The sequence below is a fragment of the Triturus cristatus genome, chromosome 6, assembly GCF_964204655.1.
Source record: "Triturus cristatus chromosome 6, aTriCri1.1, whole genome shotgun sequence".
In the NCBI taxonomy this organism is placed as follows: Eukaryota; Metazoa; Chordata; class Amphibia; order Caudata; family Salamandridae; genus Triturus; species Triturus cristatus.
In genome coordinates, this window is record NC_140589.1 from 165,348,585 (window position 1) to 165,366,010 (window position 17,426).

Consider the following 17,426-nt stretch of genomic DNA (forward strand, 5'->3'; position numbering starts at 1 on the left):
CTGGACTGTGATTCTTCACCCCCATTGTTGGGGGGATGTTCATCACGTTGCTTTGTGTGTGAGACAGACAATGTTAATGCTGTTTCATGCAACATGCATGTTTCATACACATTCAAGTTGGCAAAGTTCCTCCAGGTAGTTGTATGTGCCTAGCATTCTCCTCAATGTTCCCTTGTGTATGGGTATGTTGCGGGAGACAGATTTATATGTTCTCCTGAGTCTTTGACCTGTCGATTTGTGGCTTGGGTGCTTCTTCGGCTATGTATTGGTCTTGTTGTGTTACATGTCCATTGTGACAGTGGGTAAATCCATTGCCTGTCCTGGTGGTGTCTGCTTGTGTAAGGGGTGTGTATGACCGGGCCTGCTGGTGAGTGTAGTGTGATTTGGCACTGGGGCTCCCAGGTGATTTAGCTGTCCCCTCATGGAGCATGCTGCCATGACAGTGAGTGTGAGTTCCTGTCCTAGATATCTGACCTTGTTGTCTTTGTGTTTGTGTTTGCACTGGTCATAGGAGGGCCTTGTGCTGCCTACACCAGGGCCAAGTGTGAGCTATCTTGTCAGTACTTTCCTAATCCCTGTGCATTGCGCATGGTGCATGGGTATGTAGCTGGGCCATATGGGATGAGGGCAATTGTGTCTGATTTAGAATTTAAACATGCGTTTTGTGGCACCCACCCTCCCAGCATACCGGACATCCATTCTTGGGTTGGTGCTTCGTGTAGCATGGGACATAGCATGGCCTTGCTTTCTCAATGGGGCATACACATGTTATTGGCATTCACGTTGTTTTTGACTGTGGTTCTGGCCGGTGAGGGCTTGGGGGTAGTTGCGTGCATTTGGTGTAGTTTGGGTGTGGATGCCATTACCCCCATGTTACGTAAGTTGTTTGTGTACTCACCAGGCTCTGGAAGTCCTTGAAGTCCATGTACTCCCACCGGCGGAAACATGGCCATCACCTTCTCCTCCCAGGGATGGTAATGTACTGGTCTGCGGGGCGCACCACCTCGAGTGATGTTGCTCTGGGCGTGGTCTTCATTCATTTTTCTCTTGACCACCCTCCGCAGATCGTACCACCTGGCTTGGCATTCGGTCCTGGTCCTTCTGATCGGTGCAACAGCATTCACCCTATCGACGATCCTCTGCCACAGGCGTGATTTTTCAGCTATGCTGGTCTGTCTGACCAATGTTCCAAACATCTGTGGCTCGACTCTGATGACTTCATTGACAAGGATCTCCAGCTCCTCCCTTGTGAACTTTGGTTTCTTGTCTGTGGACATGGTGAGGGTGTGGATGGTTGTGGGTGTGTGGGTCTGAATGTGATGGTGTGGGTTTGAATGTGGAGAGGGGGTATGTGTGAAGGAGGGTGTGTGAAAGTGTATATGTTAAGGTGGATGGGTGCAGTTGTTTGTGTGTGCTCTGTAGCTGCAGTGAGTCTGTTGCAAAGGCTCACTGTTTGTGTGTGTGTGGGCCCTTTTTATTGGTCCATTTGTGGGTGGGGCTCAGTTTGAATTTTTGGTGGGTGTGTTATATGGGGTGGTTGTGAGTTTGGCCCTCTGTTTGTCTGTTTGGATGTGTCCAGGTAAGTCCTTTCCATTTTTTGTGCAGTGTAGACGTGTTTTGTGGTGTTGTGCGAGTTGAATAGGCCCTACTTGTGCTGTTTTACAGTGTCCGTGGTTCAGTACGGTACAGGGGTACGAGTCATACAGCCACACACCCCCATGCGTTGTGGATGTACGGTGCGTACACGGACATTGCTATGTACGGTGCGTACACCCCATTGCTTATGTACGGTGCGGGTGCGTACACCGCCATCGCTTATGGATGGTGCGTACCCGCAACATCGCGTATGTACGGTGCGTACCCGCAACATCCGCCGTACATACGCGATGTTGGGGGTACGCACCGTACATTCGCGCTGGGGGTACGGTGCGTATCTACGCGCTGGGGGTACGATGCGTATCTACGCGCTGGGGGTACGGTGCGTACCTACGTGCTGGGGGTACGGTGCATACCTACGCGCTGGGGGTACGGTGCATACCTACGTGCTGGGGGTATGGTGCATACCTACACGCTGGGGGTACACATCGTACATTCGCGCTGGGGGTACGCACCATACATTCGCACTGGGGGTGCAGTGCGTACAAACTTCGCTTCATAGCGGGCAAAGTCATTCCCCGTGTACGGGACGTTTTCCGTACGAATCGTAAATTGGAAAGCCGGTCCGGATCGTGCTAGTATGGTCGGACTTCATTTTTACGATTTGTACGGAGAAGTGTCCGGGTCCGTCTCGTACAACTTTTCCCGCTACGATTCGTATGGATCGGGCCGATCTGTATGTACTTTTTCCCATACGGATCATACTTCACAGGTCAGACGTGACTTGTACGATTCGTACAGAAAAAAATACGGATACGAGTCGTACGGGAAAAAAAAATACAGGATCGGAATCGGCCCCTCTGTGTTTGAAAATACCACTTTTAGAAAGTAGGTATTTTCTTGTCTAACCATCCAAGCCTGCCTCTGCTAGGTTGTGTATTCCTTGTCTGGAGTTTGAGTGACAGGGGCTGGGGGATTCCAGGAGACCGGGTGAGTCAGCACAGGGCTGAATAGAAAGATCTGCATGCAGATGGACACGGTCAACCATGAAAAACTACTCAAACGCCTCAAACTCAGGATGGGCTTGGATAGCTCTGTTTTAGAATGGTTCAGGTCCTTCCTCCACAACCGATCTCAGAGATTCCTAATTAACGGCAACCTATCAGCTCCCTCCCTGGTCACGGTTGGAGTCCCTCAAGGATCAACCCTGTCCCCCACCCTCTTTAATCTCTACTTGGAGCCGCTTACCGAAGTACTTCGCACCGCTAACATCTCCTACCATATGTACGCGGACGATACCCAAATATACATTAAAATTTCATCAATCGAGGAGATCCTCTCCCTGAATGCGGCCCTGAAACTGACCGTCCAATGGCTCGCCTCTAACCAACTCAAACTCAACGCAAAGAAAACCAATGTCCTCCTGATCTCCCCTTCAAAAGCCAACCCAGAGATTCAGATGTGGATCAGGGCCATTACAGCCTTAAACTGCCCTCCGACCATTGTGGACTCTGCCAAATCTCTGGGAATAATCCTGACTGCAACCTGAACATGCTTGACCACATTAACTCGATGGCTAAATCAGTCAGGTTCCACCTGAGCTACCTAAGGAAGCTGAAACCCTTCATCGATGCTCCCGACCTAAAAATGGCAGTCCAAGCACTAGTCCTCTCTAGGCTGGAATATGGCTGTTCCACCCTCTCGGGTTTACCCTAGATCTCCCTGGCACCTTTAAAAGCCTGCCTCAACGCGGCCGCCAGACTACTTGCCGACACTAGGAAGTTCGACCACATCTCTCCACATCTGAAAGCTTTGAACTGGCTCCCCTTAGCGGCCAGAATACAGCTGAAACTGGCTTGCATTACACACAAAGCTCTATACGCAAACTCCCCTGCTTATCTTGCACAGAAACTAGTGGTATCTGGAGGAAGCAGGAACTCCCGTTCCGCCAGAGACCTCTTGCTCCAACCTGCCCGTTTTCGAAAAAAAAAAACCCTACAATCGGGCTTTCTCCGGGGCCGCACCAAGAATTTGGAACTCTCCCCCACCCGCCATCAGAAGAATACCTTCTCTGCCACACTTCAAAAAGGAGGCCAAAATGTTCCTCATGGGAAAATTCCTCACCTAATCTCTGCCTTCAACCACCACAGAGAGCCTGACTAATCTAAGACCATCGCCTGGTCCCCAGATCACCTACTCACTCCACCAAGAAGCTGTGGGGTTTTATACTGATTAACTGTAACTGTAGCCACACACACACACACGTGTCCCTCTTTCCCCTATGTGTCCAGCACCCCTGCCCCTCTCCAATCGTTTGTATACTTCTGTATTTCTAAGCCTTTTTATTCACTTATGTAAATTTATTTTTGTAAACCTTGTAAAGTACTCTGATACCCTCACGGGTCAAGTTTGCGCTCTATAAAACACTAAAAATAAAAGATGGGAGGGAGGAGTTGCACCTGGGACCTGAATAGGGCTGTGCCTTCCCTCCACAATGCTGGCTCCACCTCCTATGGTGCGTCTGATGTCTCTGCCCTGCACTGTGAAAGGAAAGAAGGAGTCATGTCAACAAAGTGCTCCAGGACTGACCAGAACTGGTATGGACTAGGCAAAGGCCTCTCTGCCTTTAGAGAACAAAGAGAAACTGAGTATAAATATTGGGACCCAAACCCAAGAACTTTAGATCACTTTGGGAAACCAGAAGAAACCTTTGCTGAGGAGAGGAACCAGAGAGATTGAGGAGTGACTATCCCTAAACCGAAGTGCTGCTTGGGGAATTGGCCTGCAATGGTTGCCCAAACTGCCAAAGACAGGAGAGAGGAACTTTGTGTGTACTTTCATTAACTTGTAAAGGATCTCCAAGGGCTTGAGAGAGAGCGTGCCTCCTACTGAAGTCTCCGGGACAACAGACTTCACCCACCAGCTCCCCAAGAGTTCTTTTGGAAGTGCCTGCTGCTGTGCAAGGCTTTCTGAAGGACTACGTGTCGCAAGTAGCTGGAAGCGTGACTCACGAAGAAGAGGCGTGTCGAAGTCGCTGTCGCATCGCCGAAGAAGAGGATCGACATTGCATCAGCCGCTGCATCAATGGAGAAGCGTGTCGCCACCGCTGCAGTTGTCGCATCGTTTCCGAAGCGCCTCACATCGCCGGGGAAGAGTATCGACGCCGCATCAGACGCCGCCGCATCACTGGGAAGCGTGTCGCAGGGCCTGTCGTGGCTCAGAAGAATCGTTGAGTCACTGCAGGGCCGCTGCATCGTTGCCGAAGCGTCTCGCATTGCCGGAGAAGAGGATCGATGTCGCATCAGACGCCGCCGCATCACTGGGAAGCGTGTCGCAGGGCCTGTCTCAGCTCAAAAGTATCGTTGAGTCGCCGTCGGGCGTGCACGCATCATGTCGCATCAAGAAGAAGACGCCATCTTTGTCGCATTGTACCGGATCTTCATCGCATCACGCAACGCCACGGAAGCGCAGTAAGAAACAGACGCATCACCTCCCCTCGCAGAGAAGAACCGACGCATCGCCTACTCATCAGTAGGGACCCGACACATCACCGTTCTTGCGTGTAAGGAACTGATGCATCACCTTCCCTGCAACACTTTCGTTGTATAGCTGTCATACCTGTGCTCGAGAGGGAGTCGCGGCTGCATCCGGACTTCCGCATTCCCTGGTATAAAGCACACCGCGTCGGAACTTTTGACGCTTCGCGTTCTCGATGTTTGAGGAGAGATGTCACTTCCGGGTTTCCGTTCCGCTTCCGGGTCACGCTTGTTCGTGGAGACGCCTCGCGCTGGTTTCCCGTCTTCCTGCTCTGGATCGTAGGGGAGAATCGTCCTACCTTAACTCGCAGAGACACCTTGATTTTGATGCATTGTTCTTCAAGGGAACTTCACCTCTTAAAGGCGGTAACGCGCTCGCGTTCATTGTGAAGGGTTTGTCACTCCATGGAAGCTCCTTTAGCGGCTGCTTTGGGGCTCAATTCAGTAGCGCGTTAATATTTAGTGATTCACTGGCCCTCGTCGTGAGCAACATAGGGGCTTCTCGCAAGGGCGTTGCGGCATCTGCCTCTTCTTGTACGTTTGCAACGCTACTCATACTCGCACCCCAATTCTGTTGTGCCTTTCAATCCATGTTTTAATGTTTTCTATGTATATATGGTTATGGAAAGAATAGCCTTCTCTTTTATGCCTTCCTATGTCGCTGTTTATGGCAAATAACTGCAAACAGGTGTCACAGAAGTGCAGAGGGTTGTGACTAGAACAACCTACAATAAGTAGAAGGAGTGAACATTATAGGTTGTGCTATTAACAACCAGGGCTGATTATTCCGGCCACAAGACAGTCCATGTCGACGCTTACTTTGTGAGGGTAAGAAGATTAGTTACATCTTCTATAAATTCTATTATAGCAGCGAGTGTGTAGATAATTAACGTTCTTGTCTCTTTATGTTTAGAAGCATCACACTGGTCATTTCAGTTATTTACATCAATTTTTGGACATCCGAGGAAGAGGGGAGAAGTTCAGGTAGATAATGGGGTACTTGTGTAGTTATTATTGCCAGATTAGTTGCCCTGTCTGTTAAGCTGGCTGTCTGCTAATGTCACCTTCTGTTTGCAGGACTTCTTTTGGATCTCAGTGGGACTTTCGAGGTGCTGAAGGTGCGCTGGACCTGCCTTGTTTCTCATTCCCTTGTCTCCCCTCTTCCCCCCCCATTCACTTGTTCTGCTTTGACCTTGTTGGGCGGGACTGGTGGTGGAGGGAAGTTGGGAATTGTCATCTGTTTCCTGCTTCCTGCCCCCGCAGAGACCTCAGGTGAGCCTGACAATAGCATTAACCATCCTAAGGTACATTGAACTCAAAGTGTCGCATTTGCCATCTTAAGAGAACTACGCTAATTCTACCATTTTATAGTACAGTATTGTGGATTTCTGTCGTTTGTGGTCTTGTGTTAAGTCTATATAAAGAATATTTATTTTTACAGTACAACTTATGTGGTGTCCATCTGTAGTGTTGTCACTGGGTTACTGTATGTGTTCACAAATGCTTTACACACTGCCTCTGAGATAAGCCTGTCTGCTCGTGCCAAGCTACCAAGGGGGTGAGCAGGGGTTATTTTAGGAGTGTACCCCCTTACCCTGACTAGACGCAAAGGTCCCTATTTGTCAAAGGTACCTACCTCTGCCAACTTGAGACCCCCAAATCTAACAACCCACTTCTTGGAGCATATCGCTGTACCATAAAGGTATCATGTTTGTAAGTCGACAGGTCCACCCCAGGAGTCCCGTTGCCCCCTCCATTACTCTTGCCTTCAGTCATGCAGTTTCCTCCTCAGTTGCAGAGCAAGCAAATCTATGCTCCTTTTTCACCACCACCCCAATCGCCACCTGAGCCTGACCTCGCAGAACCACCTGAAAGGCTGCCAAAAGACACTCCGTGAATCAACCTCCCCCACGTTCCCTGTAAAGTACTACTCGGCTCCCTCTTTGAGTTTGTCCTTAATCCCTTTTATCTTTCAGGTATCATGAGTCCACTTTCGGGGCAGTATAAATTCCTTATTGGGGCCTTCTAGTGTCACTCCAACCAGGGAGTGATCCAATATACCTCGTGCATAGTGTGGCTGCTCTGAATTTACCTGCATTCTAATCTAGCCGAGAGAAGCTTCCGTGTGCAGGGGAGAAGTATGTGTATTGTTTCAAGTGTGTGTGATTGAACTGCCAGTGGCTACCAGTCTCAGTGCTTCCAAAAAGGGCCACAGAGAACCCTGATCAGCTGACAGTCATCCTCGTCACCCTATCCAAGCTGTGATTCATTACCACATTCATAGCTCCACCCGGGACCCAGAGCCATCAGTCATTTGTAGCAGTACCTTACTCTCGTCCGGAAACGTAGCCGCATTGAGGCCTGGTGGGTTGTACAGCAAGCAAATATTGAGAGTGAGCTCCTCTCATGTTCCAGATACCGCAACATATCTGCCTCCAGGGTCCAGCCATGTGTTGTGTACCACTAGTGGGACTGATTGCTTAAGTAAGATCCCCATCCCAGTGAGTCACACTATCTCCAGCATGTGCAATCAGTTTATAATCAAATCTATTAAGAATAGGAAACGGTGGAGGGTGATGCCTTCTTAATTGGTCCACGTCAGTGGATAATCAACATCAAGAGCATTGCTCAGAATGAAATTACTTGTGTTGTTTTTATTTCTGGCAGACAAAACAGGTATAAATTGTGAGAGGAAAAGCAACAAGCCGACACGTGTTTCGCCCTAGTGGCCCATTGGCCTTGGGCTTTTTTAAAAAGCCCAAGGCCAATGGGCCACTAGGGCGAAACACGTGTCGGCTTGTTGCTTTTCCTCTCACAATTTATACCTGTTTTGTCTGCCAGAAATAAAAACAACACAAGTAATTTCATTCTGAGCAATGCTCTTGATGTTGATTATCCACTGACGTGGACCAATTAAGAAGGCATCACCCTCCACCGTTTCCTAACCTTACCTTTTCAATGGCTCTTGGGTGTAGCCATTTACGAGGATTGTGCCACATATAAAATTGGGCCCTAACAACTGTAGCGCCGTAAGTCCAGAACTTTCCACCCATACAGCTTCTCAAATCTATTAAGAACTTTGTATTGATTTCCCTTGAAGTGTGTCTCCTGGAGCAGGACAAGGTCTGGGGAGTGTCTGTGCCAGTGTTGGAGTATTAGCGTCCGTTTAATCTTATTCCCCAGACTGTTAATATTCCAGTTACAAATATTCAGCTCATTCGTAACCCTACCGACAATGTGTGAAGGTTTTCTCTCCCCCAGGCCCTCCCTCCTTTTCCTAGAAAGCAGTTTCCACTCCCCACACATTGTTGATTGACCCCCAATGCATTCAGACCCTCTGCAGATGAGCAAACAAACTTGTACAAATAGCATAACTGCAACCAAAGTCAGCTAACAGAAGCAATTATATTTATGGTGTGTAGGGATGGCTTGCGGCCTGGAAGCCGCAGTGGATTCCCCAGCTGAAATCTAACTACTCTGAAAACCCGCCCCGGGACCCTGCATCTTGTGCTAAAATCGGCCACCTCCCCAACTCGCTAAGTGCCTGTCGCCCTAAAACAAACAAATAGGGATGTGGGCCACACCGCCACCATCTTGATGGTACAACTGGATGTCCTTCCAGTGTTCTTCTTTTCACTCCGATGTGCCGTAATGGTTCATTATTTATCATCCCAAATGGACCATGCCTCAGTCAGTTTGGGTCTACAACTAATTCAGCCTCCCTGTCACCACCATAACTGCCCAAGTCACATTTCGGGCAAGACGCGCAGCCCTTACTCTGCCCTCTCAGCCTTAATACAATAAAACCCCCTTCCCTCTCAGATTATGCTCACATATCTCAATCTTATCCCTGAAGTCGCTGTTGTGTTCGAGAGGCTGGATGGACAGGATCCTGGTCTGCCTCTTGGCACCCAATCTTTGCCATTTTCCGTCACACTGTACTCCAGCCCTCTATCCAATTCCACACCTCCTCCAGGAGGTGAAGTGTCACGTCTTGTCCTCGAAAATCATACGGAGCTTGGCTGGATGGAGCATCATATATGTAATCTCCTTTTCTCTCTGCTCTCGTTTTGACCCTTTCAAAACTGTGTCTCTGCCTCTCACCTGAAGGGTGAGGTTTGGTAAAAGTCTTATGGTTGTGTTATCAATGTGCAAATCTCCAAGCACTCGGGCTGCCTGGAGGATTGCGTCCCGATCCCTATAATTGAAGATCCTTGCTATAATCATGTGTGGGGGGATGGCCCTGGTTTTAGTGGAGGTCCCAGCGCATGGCCCTCGATTGAGTAGAACTTAGAAAGTCTCTTGGGGCGGTGGGTATTCACGTTCAAGTCCTCCAAGTAAAGCCCGACACTCGGCCCTTCGTCTCTTCGGTACCCCACCACTCTAATATTATTCCTTCTGAACATGCCTTCCTGGTCCTCCAGTTTAGCCATAATGATGGAATTTTGTTTAGTCAAGGTATGGACCTGTTCCTCGAGTCTCTTCATTGTGGATTGCAGACCATCGATCTGGTGTTCCGCCATCTTCACTTTTTCTGAGATATTGCCGAAGTCTGCCCTCGGTAAGCTGACATCAGTAGTTACTGCATCCAATTTGGGCTCAATTGTGTTCCGCAGTGCTTGGATCGCTGCCATTATTTCCCTGAGTGATGGCTCCTCTATAGGCGGATCAACCTGTCTATCCGGCGTATTGTGTTCTGTCAGTCTCTGCTAGGCTCTACCCACGGTAGGCAGCACTACAATATACTTATCGAGGTTGTTTGATTGCATGGGTTTGGGCCCACAATCCTGTGCCCCTCCCCTCTGGTAATCGCCTATCGATATTGCGGTGCTTTGCTTTAGGTAGCTATGGGGCTAGTAGGTGACCTATTTTCAGCCAAGGCAAGCAATGCTGCAAGGCTGTGTCTTGTATTAACCTCCCCACAGAGAGCTTTCAGTTAATGAAGACTTTTTTCCAGGGAAGGGACGGTCTCCAGTTGACGTTCATACCGCCAGACCAGGAGGGCCCCAATCCGAGCCTCTCACTCCTGAGGTTTCTCCCACTTCTCACTCACATGAATACTCTGACTCGGGGCCCAGCAGGCCAGCGGCGAGTTCAGGGCCCGAGCTGTGGACAAAGGTCCATCCCTCACTAACCTGGCCAGACATCGTTCCTCAATATGCGGAGTTCAGCCTTCCAAATCAACATCACTGCAGTCTGTCAGTAGCCTTCTGTAGCCGGCAGGATGATGGGCTCTTCCCCCGGCGGTCGTCGTCTAAGCTACTTGCAGCAGGGTCGTGATGCTTCCTCCACTGATGAATGCCTCCTCTCAGTCCCGGGGACCCCAAGCCGCATGCACCCCAAGGACTCCGCAGTGATTGCTGAGCAGCGTGCAGTCTTCAGTCCACCCGGCACCACCGCTGGGTCCAGAAGCGTCCCCATCGTCCGACGGGCGTGCAGGAGGTAGGTTCGCACAATGTAGAAAATGCGTGCCACACCACCAGCCTCTTCCACTTCTCTCCAACCTCCGTGCAGCACAACCTCAAGCCCCCCCCCCTCCTTACACTAACACCCGCTCTCCGCATTGGCTCTACGCCGGCCTGCTTGGCTCCCCCAGCAGCTCCTCTTCATGGAGTCTAGCAGGACGGGACTAGGCGTCGTCTGGGACCAGAGCACAGCAGCTCCATTAGCCTCCCGCTCATCTCGCTCCCTGCCTTGGAGCTCATGCGGCCATTTCCTTCCTTCTACAAGGCCACCGGGTTCCTGACATTTCCGCCCTTCACAGTCTTTTTCCTGCTCCAGAATTGGCCCCCAAGCACTCCCCGGGCTCAGCTCAGACCCAATGTGGCTGCATTTGATGGCACTCTATGGATTTTGAATGGATATGGAAGGAATTATTCACTGGCAGCTGCGGAGATGTCTCCATGTGTGGCCACCTTGGTTGGCGGTTGTCCACACCCCAGACAGTATTTGATTTTTAATTGGAAGTTATACCTGTTCATAAACCTTGATAATTCTACATATTTTGGTTATCTGTGTCTAATGGTTTTTTAGATCACACATGGTTTTCTTTTCTTTTTCAAAAAGTTTTCGGTTATGTTTCTGTTCTGTTTTTTGTTTTCTTCCTGTTAACTTAAATTTTTTTTTTTTTACTTGGAATATATATTATACATTGGATCAGTTGTGGTACAATAGTGTTACTTACTCCAGGAATAAATTGGGCAGAAGTCAAAACTACCCACAGAAGAATCTTTCTGAAGTAGACTTTTAAAGTGTCCCCTTTTAAGCTGATTCACATTACCGGATAGCCTGTAATTCTGCGATTGCTTGCTGATGTTTCTTTATTTTTAAGTCAGGATGCCAGAGGGTCCATCTGTGAAAAAGTTCTACACTCTTGCCTCTCCCTTTGTGGGACGGTTTGTGGTTAAGGTTGCGGGATCCACCAAGCAAATTAACCTGAAGGATTTGAACGAGTGCCAGTTTCAGAATTGTCAGGTAAGCCCATTTCCCTCCAGTTATGCAGCTTCAAGTTCGAATATGAAAATGTTCTATTTGTACTAAGTGACTAATAAGTACAGAGTACATTGATACAGTTTTGTACTGTAGAGTTTGTATAAGGCTTCATATCCTGTTGTGGGACGCCGAAGTGCATTTTCAGATGGTAGCATACTACACCTTGGTGAGTGCTTGGTAATGTTGTATGTTGTGATCCTGTGTGGGAAACATTTGTGTTAATTGTGATTGACCATGGATGTGCTATTATCTTGTGGCACAGTGCTAGCAATTTGATGGAGAAAGCATGAGCAATAGGCGCACAAAATATTTTTATTAGCGGGTAGTTATAAATTACTCTGCAGGGCTTGTGTTATGTTTCACGGTTTCAATTATACTAGAGGAAGGGGCAAGGAAAGCGGTAGGGATGAGGACTGTGTTATATGTGGTCGAGTCAGGATGGCATTCTGGAATAAAACATATAGGCTTCCAATCAAAGAAAACCCTCACAAAAGTGTGGCAGGGAAGAGATAAGATTTCAATGTGGAATACTGTCTTCCTAACTCGAATCATTCTAACAAAATGTATCCTACCACCCTTTCCTCAATTATAACATTTTGACTAGGTCCTTTTTCTCCCACAGGAAATATTAAATATTTTTATTATGGACCCTCACACACCCTATTGATGTCATGCTTCATCATTGGGTCTGCGCCCTGCTCCCTATAAATCAGGCTAGGCTTAACCATTTTCCAGGGAGCACTTTGGACAATATCTAATCCTGACAGGGAGAGTGAATATTAAAAGTACTTTGGTTACCCCAGCTTCCCTTTATTGTGGGTACCACTGGTATACTTAATTAAGTAAAATTTGGGTCAATTGGAGGGTGGGTTAGTACCCCTATACCCTTGAGTTAAGTCAAAATGTGTCAGCCCTTCCTCACAGCCCATGTAGGGTTCCAGGCTTACATCAGGACCAATGGAAAATATCCTTTTGTAATCTACTGTCACTATGCTGGTTTGTAATGTTGTTTCGGTCACTCCATTGTCGCAAACACAGGATGTAGGACAAACCTAGAAAAGGAAGCTGGCCTACTTGCCTCAGCCCCAGGTGGAGAGGTATATACTTGTGCCTTGCCCAAGTGTTTCGGTACAGGTTAAACGTGATGCCTAACCCTTAGAGTGACTGTGACTACAGGGAAGTGTCCCACCAGCACAAGTATATGGAGTGAAACATGTCGATCACAGGGTGCTAGTATACCTTGTTGGATTGACTAAAACATATAGGCAGCTATCAACACCAGCCAACCCAGAGGGGAATGGGTGCTGTGTGCATGTACAAATGAATCCATATAGCGAAACCTTTGAACAAAAGAACACACTTTTAACCTCGAACATCAATATTTCTTGCCATGTTTTAACATAGTTTACCTCAGAATGTGTTCTCCCAAAGGTTGTAATCTCACATATACACATGAGAGGTGTGGTACTGAGTCAGTGAAGAAATTGGAGTTCTGGAGGAAGGATATTGTATAAGAGAAGTACCTGACATCCTCAGATAAGTGACCACAATCACCTTAATCACTGAAACGACTGACATATTGTAGTAAGGACTCCGGAGGCGTTCTGTAGTTAAGCTTCATTTATTTGCAAATGAAGAACCCAACAGCAATCACTCAACTGCTTGGAATTCCTTCAGCGACCACTCACAGAACGTGAATGGTGGATTACAGTATGCAATATTGTACATAAGCAAGACTCGAGAGTCTTAAGCATAACCACCTGCTTGCCACTACAAGCGATGTAAACCAAGTGGGCTATAACCTTCAGCGTCGATGGCCACAATGTGATTTTCAAATTGTTCCAACCAATGTGACAATTTAATAGAGGGTTTACCAGGAAGAGTAAGAAAAGGCGGTGGTTGAGTCATTTGTTGTGAGGATGCCATTATCCTTATATTATTTGTTTTATTGCTAAATATAAGTGTTATATTAATAATGATGTGAGGTGAAAAGGTAATGGCATGAACAAAATTGTTATTAAATCGCCAGTACTTGAAGAAACCCCCCAAGCCAAATTGTCACCAGAACATAAGTGCTTAAAGTTGCTGAAATACCTTAAAATGAAAGACCGTAGTTCCGGGTGAAACGATGGAGGCTATAGACCCGCAAAGGAAATTTGCGCTTCTATATGGCAGTTTTGGTTTGGCTGCACAAGAAATCTTTGCTAACTTACCAACTATTCAAGCACCTGCAGGATGCTCTGGTGATTCTCAATGGAATGTGTACATTGAAGCTATTGCACGCTTACGCAAGCAATTTTCTAAGGAACCTAGCATCATGATCGAACGTCATACATTTTTTAAACGCTAGCAGGCGGATGACTAAGGTGTAGAGTAATATATTGCTGCTCTAAGGATCCTAATTTTTACATGCGCATTTGGTGCTAATCTCGACACAAGTATTAGAGACCAGTTTGTTTTCAGATGCTCATCTTGCAAAATAGAAGAAAGACTATTGAGCTGTCACAATCGCACACTTAGTGAAGTCATTGACTTAGTCTCTTATTTCTTCTAAAGTTCTTCATGTCGATTCTGTTAACCCAGTAACAGTTGAAAGTAACCAACAAGCTGAACCGATTTTTCTAGTGATCATTTAGTTCAAAATCTACAAGAGTAACAAAAAAAGGAATTATTGTTCGTTTTAGATGTGGATCTAGAAATCAGGTTAGTAATTTTACAGCTTGTCCAGCTTTGGGTAAACAATGTCTATTTTGCAAGAAAATAAGTTACTTTCAATCTGTCTGTAAGAGTAACAAATTCTGTCAAAGCCAATTGCGGAGACACTGAAGTTGATGCATGTCAATAACGTGGTACTCACTATTGAATTCAATGCTATTGAGACTTCAGTCAGCGGTCCTACATGTGAAGCTATTATTGATGGTGTAACATTAGCAGTCATGGCAGATTCTGGTCTGCCCATAACCATTCTCAGTGACATTACATTTAAAGCACATTGGGACAAATTGATAACACCCACTGATATAAATCCCAAGGCCTTTGGCAAGAAAGGCATTGAAATATTGGGATTTTTCTCTAACAAGGTTAGTTGCCTTGGCAGACACACTTTCACTAAAGTTTACGTAGCCATTAAATTAAAAAACCTACTGGGGTGGCAAGACCAAGCAAAAATTGGTTTATTGCTTAAACCTGGTGGTGAGATTCCAAGCGTTCTGGGAGATTTACCTGAGGGTTACATCAGCTGTGTTAATGACCCTGTAAATGAATTAATAGATGAATTCAAGGTCATTTTCTGAGATCAAGGAGGTAGCGTTAAAGGTTTTGAGCACCGCATTAGATTAAAACCACAAGCGTAACCAGTTATACACAAGGTAAGACCTGTACCACTAAGTGTCCGAGAGGAACTCAAACCTTTATAAACAACAAGAAGCCTGACCCACAGTACACCCAATCCTGAAATAATGACACTTAAAGGGTTTCCCATGCTTTCCAATTCCCTAGTGTGTTTTCCCTATCACTACTCCGAGTCGTGGTGTATCAAATTAAAAGTGTCAAACTTACAGCATTCAATAAAGTTATGTCAAGCCAGTAAGCTTCACTGGTTTTTAACGGTGAGAATTAGACTTTCATATTCTCACAGGGGTCCAATGGGCACGTATAAAAGCACTAGGCACTGATAGTTTACTTACATTCGAGTTTTTACTATTTCTCTTTACTTCACTGGGGTTGAGATTCTTTCAAAAAAAGAATACATATTCTTTTTTGCTACACGGAGTAAGAGTAACCTAGGATAAGTGGGTATGCTGGCGAGTACCAGCCAGCAACCCCCTTGGTGTTACTACCGGGAGGTGCTCTCTCTCCTTCCTCACACTTTTTCTAGCTATTGTGGTGGGAATCGCGTTATGATGGTTTTTATGACACTTTTAATTTGATACACCACGACTCTTTGAGTAGTGATAGGGAACACACTCTAGGGAATTGGAAAGTATTGGAAACCGTTTAAGTGTCGTTATTTCAGGATTGGGTGTACTGTGGGTCAGGCTTCTTGTTGTTTATAATGCATTGAGTGGGGGGGCGGCGGCCTGGCCCTTCTTCCCCCTTTGGCTCTATTGTGTTGTTGTGTTAGGAACTCAAACCTACCATACAGAACCTTTGTGAGCAAGGTATAATTGAACCCTGCGGTTAATTGCTTTGGGTATCCCCCATTGTGGTTGCACGCAGGAAGTCTGTTGAGATTAGGTTATGCACAGACTTAAGAAGTTTAAACACTAATATACGGGTGGATTGTCATCCCCTCCCCCAGAACACAGTAGCTTTTAGCCAATATTGTAGAGGCAAAGTGGTTTTTGTTTATCAATCTAAGAGCTGCGTATCATCATGTGGCATTAGCGTTAACCACGCTTGTTACTTCATACAGTGCATATAAGTTCTTAAGGTTACCATTTGGCCTGGCATCAGCCGCCACTGTTTTTCAAAAACTTATGGAAAGTCTGTTATGTGATTTAAAAGGGGTACAAGCCTATTAAAATGATATTTTGATATATGCTAACCGCTTTGAGGAACACAACAGTATTCTAAGAAAGTATTCACTATTCTGTCTCAAAGGAATATGTCAATTAGACAAGACAAATGTAAGTGTGCTACACATTAATTGGATTGTTTGGGTCATTCAATTTCTGCTTCTGTTATCAAGCCAAAATTCTCCCTGATCAGGGCCATTAAGGATGCGTAGGCACCTACAGATAGAGATGATTTGCGCTCCTTTCTAGGTCTCTCAGAGTATTATGCCAGGTTTGTATCTGGGTATGCACAAGCAGTCGAGCCACTGAGGGCGGTCTTGCCCAAGAAATTTGTTTTTGCTCAGAGGATGTACAAAGTGCGTTTGATGTGGTTAAACGTTTAATTGAAAAAGCTTCTGCTTTAAGTGCATTCCAGGAAGATAAAACGTCCGTCATCACCGTAGATGGCAGTCAAAAAGGTTTAGCTGTTTGAAGCCAAAAAATTGCAGGGAGAAAACATATCGTAGCTTTTGCCTCAAGATCAGTTATATTGTATGAAAGACAATACAGCACTATCGAGCAAGAAGCTCTACTTTGTGTTTGGAGCGTACAAAAATGTAAGATATATGTATGGGGCTGCAAATTCCAATTGTACACCAATCACATACTCACAAGAGGGTCAAACAAGAATCTTTCTACATGACTGATATCCAAATTACAGGAATTTATTTTTGAGATCAAGCATCTGTCCGGTGGCAGCAACTTTTGTGCTCATTGCTTTTCCCACATGCCAATTCAAGAGTCACAGGATGATGATATCTTAGATGATGTAGTGTATGTAGCTTCCATTGATGCAGTTAGTGAAGAATGCAGCACCGCTCTTAGAGAATCTATTTGCATAAGAGTACCTTATTCAGGGGAGGCCTGAGAAAAGATTTTTAGTAGGCGATTTGACATTTTTGCGCTGCACACTTGCATACTACACATCACAGCAAGTGTTTTTCAAGACTTCATTATGGCTGACTTGGCAGTTTGGGCTGGACTGTTCCCATGAGGAGCAGGATCAAGACTGATCTGTATATGGGTGGGTCTAAACTGAGGTGGCATGGTGAGCAAAAGAACAGCAGGTTGGAGTCCTACCAGAACTATTGCCAGTGGTAGACTTGTTGGAAGCAGCCTCTGATCACCTTTTGTGTGTTTCAAAGATCTATTTCCATCAGAAATAGGACTGCATCTGTGATGGGTAAAGGTGAGGAGTCTAAGAACTCAATGGCTTAATTTTCCTTGATATTAGTGGCAATTCCAG

At 46.4% G+C, this 17,426-nt stretch overlaps 1 protein-coding gene across 3 annotated transcripts in view; it reads left to right on the top strand.

Annotated features, from left to right (window-relative positions):
- Positions 1 to 17,426, top strand: part of NEIL2 (nei like DNA glycosylase 2) — a 199,038-nt gene that overhangs the window by 60,922 nt on the left and 120,690 nt on the right. The window contains exons 1-3 of one of the 3 annotated variants that reach the window (XM_085609130.1): positions 6,001 to 6,116; positions 6,210 to 6,404; positions 11,464 to 11,606. In XM_085609130.1, coding sequence (XP_085465256.1) covers positions 6,038 to 6,116; positions 6,210 to 6,404; positions 11,464 to 11,606 — 417 coding nt within the window. In that variant the 5' untranslated portion in view covers positions 6,001 to 6,037. Of the gene's footprint in view, positions 1 to 6,000; positions 6,117 to 6,209; positions 6,405 to 11,463; positions 11,607 to 17,426 lie in introns of those variants that run through there. The other 2 variants (XM_085609131.1, XM_085609132.1) reach the window with 2 other exon arrangements.